This window comes from Haliaeetus albicilla, chromosome 11 (genome assembly GCF_947461875.1).
Source record: "Haliaeetus albicilla chromosome 11, bHalAlb1.1, whole genome shotgun sequence".
NCBI classification, from domain to species: Eukaryota; Metazoa; Chordata; class Aves; order Accipitriformes; family Accipitridae; genus Haliaeetus; species Haliaeetus albicilla.
The window spans coordinates 32,903,589-32,917,068 of NC_091493.1; the positions used below are offsets into that span (position 1 = coordinate 32,903,589).

A 13,480-nucleotide genomic window follows, 5' to 3' on the forward strand; every position below is an offset into this window, starting at 1 on the left:
CAATTTTTACATTAGAACCAAAGATGCTTTATTGTAGCTCAAAAAAATTGAGACAACTATTCACATACTTGAATATTAATGGAGAACGTTGGGACACATAGTGCAATGTCAATACAGTCACGAAGCAGACCCTTAACTATAAGAAGGATATATTTGCATTTATAGATTAGTAGTTTGTATATTTCACTGCAGCAAAACAAAGATTACAGTAGAAATACAATAATAGTTGACAATTAAACAAACCTACTCTGAAAATCACAATGCATTCATTAACTTTGCTGACGATACCCATTTTTCATTAAATATATCATCTGAGCTCAATTATCGCACCAGAATCTTAGCACTTCTGCAGAAGAATGATGCTGCTTCTGAATGTTTTAACATGCTTGACCTCCCAATACATGAGACAGGCTGGTGTAGCATAACTGCTGGTTGTGAGGTCACTCATTTTCATTGGTATCGACCATGTCTGTTTAACTGTTGTTGATGGTTAGAAGATGCGGCTGTTCTTTGACAGTTCTGTGTAAATGGTATTGAAACCCCAAGTAGGTCTGAGTCAAGACCTGGGGATTTTTGTTCTCCTGCATCCAGGTACAAGTGTGAATTAGGATTCCAGGTATCGGTCACTCACTGTTCTGGGCCAGTTAATGACCCAAGAACAGCTGAGGTTGGTGCTTTCATCCACGAGTCACCACTCTTGAGCTGAAAATCAGCTGTTTCTATGGCATCACTTCCAAAATGTTATGAATTACAGCCAATTACAGTTATTGACTATAGTTAAGCATACACCTCAGCTTATTTTCTCATTGCTGGAAAGGTACTTTTAGAATAGGAAGTCTTGCATGACTTTCAAGAAGAGCTAACCAGCAAGCACGATAAATACCTGTGTATGAATCTGGGCTGAGCTCAGTGTTACTACATTGTTATTACTAATGGTTCATCAGCTATCTCGTAAGTATCTGCAAAAGCTGCAGCCACAGCACCATGGGCATATTTTTAATGCTGAGGATGTAGTAATATATAGTAGTACGTCGTAATGCTTCGTAGTCCAGTTATGATGCCACAGGCCTAACCATGTGACTAGAGAAATCTTTAAGTTTAGCTTTACAAACACTCTTTGAACTTTGGTTATGAGGTCTCCCAAGTAAGCAAATTATGTTATGTTAAATAGTAGTCCACTATTCAAAACCACCATAGCAACACACCACTGTGGTAAGAGGAAAGTAGAATGAAAACAGGAGCCTGTTGTGCAAGATCAGGAACTGGGGCAGGGTGATCAGGAGCAGAAATTGGTGATGGAGGACAGCAGGAGCAAGACCGCTGGCTAGATAGGGGACAGAATGAGAAATAAAGGCTAGAAGAGAGTTGAGCAGAAGTTGAACAGTAGTCCTAGAAGATATTCTTACTCATCTAAAAACTGGGGCAAGCCACCAGTCAGGGCCCAGGAGTGGTCTGCCAAGTCCATTAGTCTTTATCAATCAGGAACCTCTTGTAGATGCAATGCTGAGAACCTAGGCAAAATCCCAGACCTGTTTATGACCAGCTGTAGATCAGAAAGATGACAGCTCTTTCCCAGACTTTGTGGAAGTGGTCTGTGTTAATTTGCAAGGACAAAATATGAAGTAAGGGTGATAAATATCCACTCAGTATAGTTGACAAGCCTGCGCCTGGGCCAGAAAAAGATACAACTGCCTCACCAGGGAATCAGTTGAATAAAAGATCATTGTCTTTTAGAGTGGTCTGATATACATTTTTGTCTTCCCTGAGAGTTTGGCATTAAAACCAAACTCAGGCAGAGGAAAGACCAGCCATACCTGGATTAGTCTTCCCCTGTTCCTCTTTTTTTCTTCACTTTTAATTGAAAGGAAAGATTTACCAATGAGTGGCGGCAGCAAAACTGCAGAAAATCTTGCCTTCACGATCAAAGGTTAGATGAGCTCTTATAAGACAGTTTCCACATAATAAAATCACTAGTCTAGAAAGCTGTAGATCTAGGTTGGTGTTATATTCTGATTCTTTAGGTGAGAAGCTTGAACATATACCATTCCTTAAGGGAGATACCAGTAAGCACAATAAAATTAGACACACACATATATATGTATATATATATGTATACTTCTATTGCCAGTTCCTTAGATTTCTTAAGGTTGGTAGATGCAGATATAGTGCACAAGTTCATACACATTGCTAAACTTCAACAGAGGGACACTTGTAAACTCTGTCTTACAAAAAAGCCTTTCATTCATTAAACCCCCCCTCAAATCTGTGAATCTTAATGTAAACATGTACTCTTGGAGACATTTATGGTATTTAAAGAGAAAGCCAAAAATTATCATTCACATGGTCATAAACATGAGAAAAGTTATTTTTTTTTAATGCATTTGTCCATAACTTTTATTTTGAACTCCCAGAAAATCCAGGGAGTAAAAAAGAAAGTGAAAGAAAATGGTTCAGTTTTGAAAGGGTAATTGAGGGAGAGGTTGGGGAATAACTGCTAATAGCAGGCCATCAGAAGGTCAGTGAGCTTGATGAATTGAATACTTTTGTGTTGGAACAAACCATAGAACTTGTACGTAACCCGGTAGCAGCCTTTCTCCATTTGTCCTTGTAAATGGGAGCTGTGTCTTTGGAGTCATGCCAGAGTGGAACTGCTCATTCATTATTACCACTTAAAGCAAATGATCATAGCCCTATGGCACATAAAATAACGAGTGTAGCTCCCATTTCACAGATACAAAGCATATATTATGCTTCACATATGGTCAAATGTGCGCTGGCTTTTGGAAAAGGTACAAAAATTACTACAATGAGTACAGCTCATAAGGAAATAATTCAGCGAATAGGAAATTTTGTAACTGGAGCCATAATTAGTGACTAATGCAGAGCAATACATATGCTTAATGAAATAGGATAAGATTAAAAGACAAACCTAAATTTATTCAGAACCTAGCATACATACTCACGTGAATAATTTTAGATGTATTCTAATCCTATTAGTTTCATCTTTCACTCCACTGAAAAGTAAGTGTTTAAATAGCATCTTTGATTTGAATTAAAGCAGGCTTCCCTAACTAGTAAGAACTCCACCTCACGCTATTCCTAACATACATTATGAAAGTGTTCTGCACCAGGGGACAGAGGAGGAAGCATAAGAGAGGCGGTGCACGGTTCTTTCTGTATCTCAAAAAGGCCTGGCAACAAATGGCATACTAAACTAGCTTTTTTAATAAGATAGACTAAAAAGAAGCATACGGAGAGCAGATAAATCTTATGCCCCTTCAGTTGCTGGGAACCCTGTGTGCATGCAGCACTGGATGGGCGCAGCATGGATTTTCCTCTAGAGTACTGCATAGCTCCTATCCGTGGAGAGGTGCCTCCTCCCTCCCATACTATGGTGCCTTTTATCTTGTGTAAAAACAAACCTATATATTTCCTCCTGACAAGCTGGAAGGTTCTCTTTGATAACAACCACCAGTGCACAGCCTTCCAGCACCTTCCCTTACAGCAGCTACTCGTGCTTGCAGCTGGGCTTGTCGAGCCTGATGAACAAGGACTAGTAGATCAGACATGCCTTGCCCAAAATCACTAGCTCCTTGAGTACAACGTCTACCGTGAGGCTCCCAATATAGAAAGTACAATATATATGATAATATATCAAAATTGCTGTGGTGTAATTCACTGTTCTTTTTTTTATTATGCATATTTTATCATTTCATCATGCATTATGCTGAAACAACTGAAATGACTGGCTGTAAAATTGCATTACCATTTTCTCTTCAAGATTCTTGAAGGTCACTTCTATAATTGTCAGGGAATTAGTAATTATTTGGATTTGAATGAATACTTACAAATACTTGTATATTGCAAAATACTCTGTACCCAGTAATTTTCATATTAAGCATTCTTTTGTGTATTCTTTTAAGTAGTGAAACCTGTGGTGCATTAGACGGATTTTATAGATATTTTTTATTTTATGTATTCTTGTGGTTTTTCTGTAATATAAATAGAAATATAAATACCAGAAAGGTTTGTGTGATGCTGGAAATTCCTGGGTTCTGGTAATTATTGATCCACAGGAGATGGTTTCATCTGATCAGAAGGATAGCTGAATGGAGAAGGGAAGCTGTACGGAAACAGCTTTTCCTTTTCATAAAGATTTTCAAGATTTAAAAAAAAAAAAAAAAAAGCTAGTCCTGTTTTGTGTCAGGAGCAAACTAAGCTTCTTTTAGACCCTGGGTCAAATCACCACAGGTGAGTACTGTGGCCAGCAAGAGTTCACACCAGAATTTGTTTAGTTTGTCCTGATGGAAAGTTGTACAGCTTATTGTAACTGCTGGTCAGACATTGCTCTTCCATGTTGTACATAAATCAGTGCTGTTATCAGTGAGCAGCAGAGTAAGTTTCTTGCCTTCGGAGAAAGTTTCTTGTCTTGTCTGAGAAAAGACTCTGAATACACAGTTATTTATATAAAATATATTTTTGCGTTCTGGTATAAAACCCCAGCATATTCTGAATACTGCCTGTATTGAATATTCTACTTTGCCTTTGAAACAATTCAGAAGAAAAAAAAATTCCTCTTACAATAATCTCTATCATGTTACTATAATTTGTTGCATGATATTCTGTCTTGTTTGTGTGACAATCTTACATACAAGAAAAGGAATTTTTTTTAAACTCTTCATTCAGAAATGACCCTTTTCCCTTAGCTCTTTCTTTCAAAATTGCCAACCTAAAGACACTTTCAGCCACAAGAATCTATTTTTACAAGCCTAATCTGTTTTAGTGAGCTGTTCTTTGAAGAATTTAGTTAGTGTTTTGCAATGTTTAGGAAAAAGCGTGCAAGGCAGACCAATATTATTACTTGAGATTATTTTCTCCTTTCCTTTATAAGCACATGCAAGAGAGATACTGCAGCATCAATCCCTCTTCTAAATTCTGTGGAAAGGACTGTAGGGCCAGAGTGTCTGTGTGTACAAGACCACAAATTGTGTGCTGCAGTTAGAGTTGAAGCATAGGTTTTTTGGTTTCTTGCAATTTAAGCAAAAGTTTTTCTATATAAAAGAAATGTTAAATTTCTGTATAGTTGATCCTGCAAAGAGTTCTCACAACGACATGAGATCGGGAGTGGGCAAGGGCAGAGTCAAGAACACTTTTTGTCCCCACTTTTCCATTTTATTGCTACTGTTGATTATTTTCTTTGTGATATTGTAACAAAGGGTCAAGGAGATTCTCTGCCTGTTTTTTAATTAAAATGATCATGTTAAGAATCACCAGTTGGAAACTACTGAAGAGACCAACAGGAATATAAACATTATTCTACAGTCTGCAGCTTGTTAAATGATATGACATCTAAGTTAGAAAGTTTTGTAATACTACTCACAAGTAAAATAACACAAAAAAACCTCCTTGCAATTTAAGTTTCCTAGAACAAAGTAATGAAAAGGTAGTCCAAGCTATTAAATGATCCAGATTTCTTCTGGGAAAATATTTATATGGAGCTTAATAGGCAGCAATAAGCTTCCTCTTTGTTTTATGAAGCATTCTGTGTATTTAAACAGAAAACTATAATCTTGCTGGAGACTTCTGTGGAATAGCCAAGAAAATCAAAAGCAGGATAATCAGTTTCTATTAAGGTACTTAGCATTTTTAGAGAAAAATTATATAATTCAATTTGATAACTGTGAAATTCTGTAGGATATTTCATGTCTCTGAAAATAACTATATATCTTATCAATAAGAAAGATATTTCTCCAGCTCTTACCATGTACATGTCTTGTCAGCAGCATCAGTACATTATATTCAGTCTAAATTTCACCTAGTGCCCTAGGTGGTCAATGAAGAGAAGCAATTGCCTCGAGTTCAGAGAAGCCAAGTAGCTTAGACACTGCTGTGCTTACAGTGATATATATATATATGGGTACAATTTCTAGCCCCAGAGCCAGATGCCATGGCCTAGTTGCAGCTACATAGCTTAGGACTAACCTTTCTAGAGCAGACAGCATAGCTTTGGGTCACCTCTAGGTCCTCTGTTGTGCTGTGAAAATGTAATCATTATTTTATGCTTAGGGGTATTTTGGGGTTTGGGTTTTTTTGTTATTGTTGGGTAGTTTTTCACTTAAAGAGTTGAAAATATATGAAGGTTGCATTGCGGCCCACCAGAGTGGTGTTTGTGTGGTTGGAAATGGAGAGTGTATGTATGTTCCATCCCTGAAGGGATGGCATGAAGAGGTGTGGAAGGTATCTGAGGGTGCAAAGCCTGGGCTGGTAGTGTTTCAGGACTGTGTATGTTAGAGGAAGACATATTTAGGAACATTTTCTGCAGTGAATGTTCTCCCTGATTGATGCTCAGGGAGATCAGGTACACTCACTGTTCTCTTGGAGAGGGCCAGTGGGGGAATCAAAACCAGCCAAGGGAGTAAGCCGTCACTGAAGCGTCATGGATAATTAGAGATCCAGGGCTCAGCCTCCCTGCCCGGCTCTCTCTTGTTCATTAGTGGAGACGTACCACCTGTGTGCGGTAAGTCCTACAATAGGCACTGACTTTAAGCACGTGACTGAAGTGCCTTCTTCAAGAGCCTGGTCACTCTGGCTTTCCTTTAAAAGGGTAGAGGAGAGAGAGGTACCTCTGGAAAGTAGCACACCCTAATTAGGAACTATATCAAATACTTTATATTTTCATGAATAATGAAACTCATGCTATTTGGAATAAGTATTCTAGCTGCATTTTTCTTAAAACTATACTGTGTTTAATGGGAATGTTTGGTTTTGTCTTTTTTTCCCCCCTGCAGCTGTGACTCTGAAAATAGGTATCTCGGAAATCCGCTTAGGGGAACATGTTACTGTGAGTACTTATATTTTTAATGTTCAGTACTTAAATGCTGTTTACATATTATGTGATAATTTCATTTCCTTGGAAAAATGAAATATTTTTCTTAAGATTTTCTGAAGTTGGGAACATTGATATTTTGTCTGAAAAATAGAATGCCCCACTGGGCTTCTCTGTTACTTTGTCTGCAAGAATGCAAATCAAAGTCTACTAAAAGTTGCTGCCTTACACCTAGGTTAGAGGGACTGACCAAGCCATTGTGTTATTCTCTGTATCTCAACATATGTGAATGAAAGGAATAAGTAATTGTGTCATTGTTTAAAAGACAGAATTTGTGGTGGGGAAATGGAAATAGGCTAAGCAGTAGTATTTCCTGGGGACATTCTGAATGGTTTAGTCACTCTGCCTCCCAGGAACATGATACACAGCTGCTCTCCAAGTATCATAAAATGATACTGTGTGTTGTCTCCATGTTCTTATTGTAGAAAAGGTGTCTCTGGCAAATTTACTTTAAAGCATTACATTTCTGATAGTCATAGTGAAGGACCTGAAGGGATGAGAATGCTTATTACCTATGTGCAGAAATCCCTTAGTGAGCTGTGCCAATTTTGCTGTGCCAATATCAATGTTAAATAGTAATTTTAATCATCATAAAAAACATATGGGATGTTGGAGAACATTGTTTTACCTTTTGTGACTTTCACACATACCTGCTCAATGTCAGATAATTGGATCCATTTGTCTATTGTTTCCTAACATCATCCCTACCTCAAACTTAAATTTATATAAAGACATATCTCTGAATATCTTTATAGCATCCATTCTGATCTTTGGCCTTGTTTTTTAGCATTTCATTTCAAAATGTACACAAAAGCTTTGTTTAGAATCTCTTTAAGGCATCATTTACCTAATAAATGAATGTTTCTTTCTTTTCTACCTTAAATGGTTTGCATCTGCAAGGTATGTTTTAGAGAACAAAGTAGACACATACTATATTACAGATGCTGACATATCCCTAGGCCTAAAACATTTATTCCTCTTAAGTATTAAAGAAACTTGGTGTGGATTGGTTTTTTTTCTCACAGACAAGTTAAGTTCAAATGTAATACTTTAAACTGGAAGATAATTTTAAAATATTGTATTTTGAAGATACTGTTAACATTGACAGTTTACATAAAATACACCAGGTTAAAAGTACTCCTTAAACTGTGTTCTAAAGATACTGTTGATCAAATAAATTCAATTCCATTTGTTGTTTGTTGCACATGAATTTTTTCTTATTTCAAAACAGAAATTTCAGTATTTAGAAGAATGAATTTTTACATCTATGAATTTTATAAATTTTGTAGATTTAAGTTCATACTATGAAGAGTGTGCCGTATAGGCTATTTGGATATGTGTATCAATATTTGTTTTGTCCTTTAAAAATAAACATTATTAAATTTAAGAGATGGAGAAGAAATGACAGTAATGAGATTTGTAGACCTCAGGCACCTCCATGAAAAACCTTATTTTTTTGCTATCATGTTGCAGGTTGTGTCTATAAATCATGTTGGAGACAAATTGTACTACATTCAAGATACCCTTTCACCTTTAACTCACTACTATTATTTGTCTCCTGTCAGATTTCAAAATATTTTAAAGATCTTGTTGGTCTGGAATGATAAATCTTCTTTTAAGACTTTCAGTCATTTAAAATATTGTATATAAACAATTTTCAGAGTTATTTTACCTGGAGGTAATAAGGAGCCTGTGCTAATTTAAAATAATGAATATCTGCATTTCTTAAATTTAGTGGCTGATGCATCATAATGGGAAATAATTTGTTAATTTGTGGATAACTGACTGACCAAAGATTTCAAGGACAATTGCTTATCAGCACCATCCATTACCTGCTACATCATGTATTAGAATATATATATGTCATAAAGAGATGCTCCAATTTCTTATCTATATAAGTATTTTAAAATATGGCCTTACCATGGACTATAATGTGTACAAGAAAATGTTTTGCTTTTGCACAAGACAGGCATTTGGATGGTATTTTTCTGTGCTTATTTCACTACTCTGTAAGAAACTTTCTCTTTAGACACTTATATTGTTGCTTTACTTCTCCTGAAGTGAAGAATATTCTTATTTTATACATCACGGGAATACTTATTGCTCAGGAGGGAGGAAAGTACTGAGGAAAAACAAATTGTATATACTTATGAGCAGTATAAGTTTATGAGAAATAAAAATTCTAGGCATACTTGTTTCTACCACTTAGAATCAAAATCAGTGAATGGTACAAAAATAGGAATACAACTAGTAATTTACTGTATGGTTGGGATCTTCTTCAGGAAAGCTTTTAGTCACATGCTTGAGTTTAGCCATCTTCAAAATGACCAGTTTTAGGTGCTCAAATTTTATCTTTTTTTTTCAGTTGTGTAAATACTGCACTAAATTGGAATGCTTTTCTAAGCCAAAACCTTAGAATTCAATCCTGAGTGTATGGCTAACTTTTGTATGATATTGGATGACCTCAATTTCTCTTTAACAGCAGGATGTGGATTGAGAATACTTGTTGCCTTAGAGGAACTTTCTGCAATGTGTGATATTGTGAATACCGGTTGCCCTATAAAAGTTCAGCTGTTTCCATCTCTTGCGCTCTGCCTAGCTTACCCATTTCTTGCCTAGTCCTCTCCTCCCTCTTGCCTGTCATTGCTATCCTCAAGCCTAGGAAGGGGGAACAGACTGTGTTGATCTATGCACTGGTATTAACATCAATAGACTGTTTAAGATAGTAAGTAAACGCTAAACTTAATAGAGTTAGCCAGTGGGATAGCACAGGTTGTTTTAGTTTCTTCCTTCTTTGTTTCCTTTAGCAGTGATGTAGGAGACTAAGCAGAATATTAAGACTGTACATGGATTGCCTTATGATTGGAGAAGTGATCTGAGCACAAATGAAAACACAGGAAAATTACAGATAGGTGTAGCATGATCAAAAAAATGAGATTTATATAGGAAGCAACATGCTGAAACATTGCAGGGACTTAATCTAAATACAGATACTATGCCAAAAGGGTAAACACAGATAGCAGCAAAGCCATCAAATCCTAGAGATAACAGGAGCAGTTCATTAAACATCGGATTTCATTCTAATATGGCATTTCAAAATGTGGCAGCATTGGACATGGGTAGTTTTTCTACTTTAAATTATCAAAACTTAAGTAGAGTAGGAAATGCATAATAGACAGGGCATGCAATAGTGTATTATCCAGATTGTGTGAAAATCGTCACCCATTGCTTCTATTAAAATTATTTTCATTTCATTCTTCATGACTTCACCATATGATTGAAAAAGCACAACAGAGAGAACAAACCTCACAGATATAAAAATATTGAATGTATAAGAATGCATGAGCAGCTGCATGGTGGTCTATCTGTTCTAGTACCCTGTTGTCAGTAGTTGTCAGTAGTGGCTGAATATGAATGCCAGGGGAAGAGTATAGCAAATGAACAAGTATACAGTGATATTTTTGTCTTTACATCCAGCGATTTGCAGCTCAGGAACTCTGTGAGAGGGAGGATTTCTTGAGCCAAAAGTGTTTGATGTGCCATTGTTTAGGAATATCAGAGGAAATCTTATCAAAGATTTCTTATACATTATAAAAAGAAGAATATGAAAACAAAAGCTTCATGAATTTAAAAGCCACAGCTTTCCTTGTCCATGTAAATATTCTTGTAGGTTGAGTACAAGTCTGCTTCTGGATTGTGTCTCTGTATTTCTGGTAGGAAGGCTCTGTATCCCTAGGCCTTTCTGTTAGAAGCCAATCTTTCTGTGAATGATCGGAAGCTGATTCAATCCATATAAATGAATTCTGAGTGGAGGCCAGAGATGGTTGTGCAGCTGACTTATGCATGTACACAGACCATAAATATAACATTTTGTCATGATGCATTCGTATTTGTTGTTGTTATAGTTCTTTGGTATCTCAGCCAGCATGATGTATAACAGTGACACCTAGATAGCAAAGTATGCATCCAAATTGCTACATTAGTTCTTCGCACGTCAGCATTAGAAATACATTGCTGTCGGAATCAGTACTCCTGGGTGCAAAGAAACATGCAGCAAAACCAGATGGTTTTAGACTGATTGGGAGGAATCACTGGGACAAATGCCACTTCTGTGATTCTGACCTGGGTTATATACAGACGCAAAGCTTTAAATCATAAATGGATAAATAGTTAAACCAGTGTTCTAGAGAAAATGAGAGTTTAAATTTACAATTCATGATTTGTTACTGTATAGGGGTGAATTATAGGCTTGCTAAAAAACACTTTTTTTGAAAGGATGTGATATTTTCCTTCATAAACCTCTTTTAGATATCCATATTTCTAAGGTTAAAACTTTCCAAAATGTCTGTTTTATGTACATTACTTTGAGTGTCCAATGCTACATTTCAAACAAGAGATACAACTGATAGATTCTAATACTGCTATGAGCAGAAGCATAAAAGTTTACAATAAATCAGTAGTGTGAATGTAAATGGCATTGTTTGTCTGCATAGTTGTTAGAATTTCCAGATGAGTTTGGCACTCAAGAGTTGCCTATTCCATCAAGAGAATTCCTAGCTAAGACCAGTCTAGTAGCCAGCTAAGATAAAGTAGCTGAAAAAATATATGTGGATTTACATACCTTAGTTTCTTATACCCTTTTACCCTTTAAAAGGATGTTAAGAAGCATTTTTTATTATTTCTGGATACTACCATCAACAATGGAGAGAAGAGAACAAGTAGCTTCTCCATTTGTTTCTGCAGATTGGTTGCCCTTTTAAAATAGGCAGCAATAGTGGGTTACAGGGCAGCACGCTTTAGAGTATGAAACTCGCATACATTCGAGAAGATTTTCTCAGCTATGCACAACAAGAATGTAGTTACAATGCAATAAAATTGCAACAAATTAACAATTGTGATTAACCTGGTGCTTATCTTTGGACTGGACAGACAGTTTCATGGGTCCGTGACTATGTGTGAACTCAAAAAGAAGTGGAAGCTTGCCTTTTGCATTCAGAAGTGCATTATGTACCCAGGGTAACACTATAGAGTTTGCTGTGCTGCAGAGCAGACCCACTTTTAAATTTGGTAGAGATTAGAACATGAGCATTGAGAAGGATTAGAGAATCCAGGAATGAATAGAGGTCAGGAGGGGTGGGTCATTTACAAAGAGAATTAAAACAGGGAGGGGCTGAATGATTCATAGTTTTTGTGGAATTAAAACCTATTTTTTGATCATTTATTCCACGTCTTCACAAGAATATATGCCTCTGATGGAGGTGTTTGTTGGATTTACAGCCTTAAAAAAGAGGAAGCACAAATAACTGTACATAAAATAGGCTGAAAGAATGTACAAATTTTATTTTAACTGTTTTCCTGGGTTCATTGTGTTTCTTTCCACAGCTCTTTCTAATCTTTCTCTCACCTCAGTGTTTTATGAAATGTCATTTGTGGATGGCTTCACACAGTGACTCATCAGCCACTATTTCAAATGTTCTTCTGGGATGAAGCATGCAAAAAAGGGAAGATGGTAGGCCCATCTGCAGAAGCTTTAACGGTCAGGTGTACTACAGAGCACTGGCACCACTGAGCTTTTCTAGTCAACCTCATGGACATTGAGGGAGGAAATGGAAAGCCAGAGAAACCATTGCTCAGTTCTCAGATGTTTATCACTAAAAAAATCTAACACAGTGACTACTAGGAAAATAATATTCATAGATTTTTTTAAAATTGTCATTGGATAAATTTTGTTAACTGTTTTTTTTTTTCTACTTAAAGTAAACCACAGGAAAAATATGTGATCATATGTGAGCTACTAAATACCTTGCAACAACTTTTTGGGGAGTGACCTGAATAAATGGTTTATGGCTTTACCATCCCATTCTAAACTCTGAGCCATAAAATCATTATAGCTCATAACACTATTGATTGTTTCCTTGGTATGCATACAGAAAGGATAGCAATAAGCAATCCTCCAAGTATGCCAGCAGCTCACGAAGATGAAGAATGGTACTTTAATGTCCAGAATTGGTGAGAAAGCATGAAATATACATTCAGTGAAAACTCTCAAGATAACATCTGGTATCTGTGCAGGGAGCTGGGGAGAAAGAAGGAAATTTTGCTTCTGGCTGTAGAACCTCGTAAGGATTCTAGTCCAGTCCTGGAGCTGCATTAGCTCCATTACTGCTGACACGCCAGGGCTTCAAAAAAGGGCAAAGTAAAGTGTTAGTCCTTGACTATAGTCCTTACTATTTCTTACAGTAAATTTTTATTTTAATTTAAAACTTTTAAATCATATTGTTATTTAATGTATGTGGTGCCTGAAACAAAAACAAACACTCATTTCTTGTTTATTTAAAATTCATCTCACTTGATAAAAATTAAGAAAAGAATTCTTAATAACTTTTGGATATCCAGGCTTTGGACTAAAGGCCCTGTTACTCCTTTAGAGGTGTTACTTTATGTTTTTCCTTTCTGACTTTTTTTTATTTGCAATAGTAGTAAGTAGAAAAATGGTTTGATAGAGTACAGATTATTAAAAGTAGAGAATTTATGACAACATAGTATCCCTAATGACGTTTCAGAAACATTGGCTCAATACTGTCTCAGAGCAAA

General features: G+C 36.3%; 1 protein-coding gene across 1 annotated transcript in view; it reads left to right on the top strand.

Moving 5' to 3' along the window:
- Nucleotides 1-13,480, top strand: part of ATRNL1 (attractin like 1) — a 541,498-nt gene that overhangs the window by 199,906 nt on the left and 328,112 nt on the right. The window contains 1 exon segment of the mRNA XM_069797060.1: nucleotides 6,789-6,841. Coding sequence (XP_069653161.1) covers nucleotides 6,789-6,841 — 53 coding nt within the window.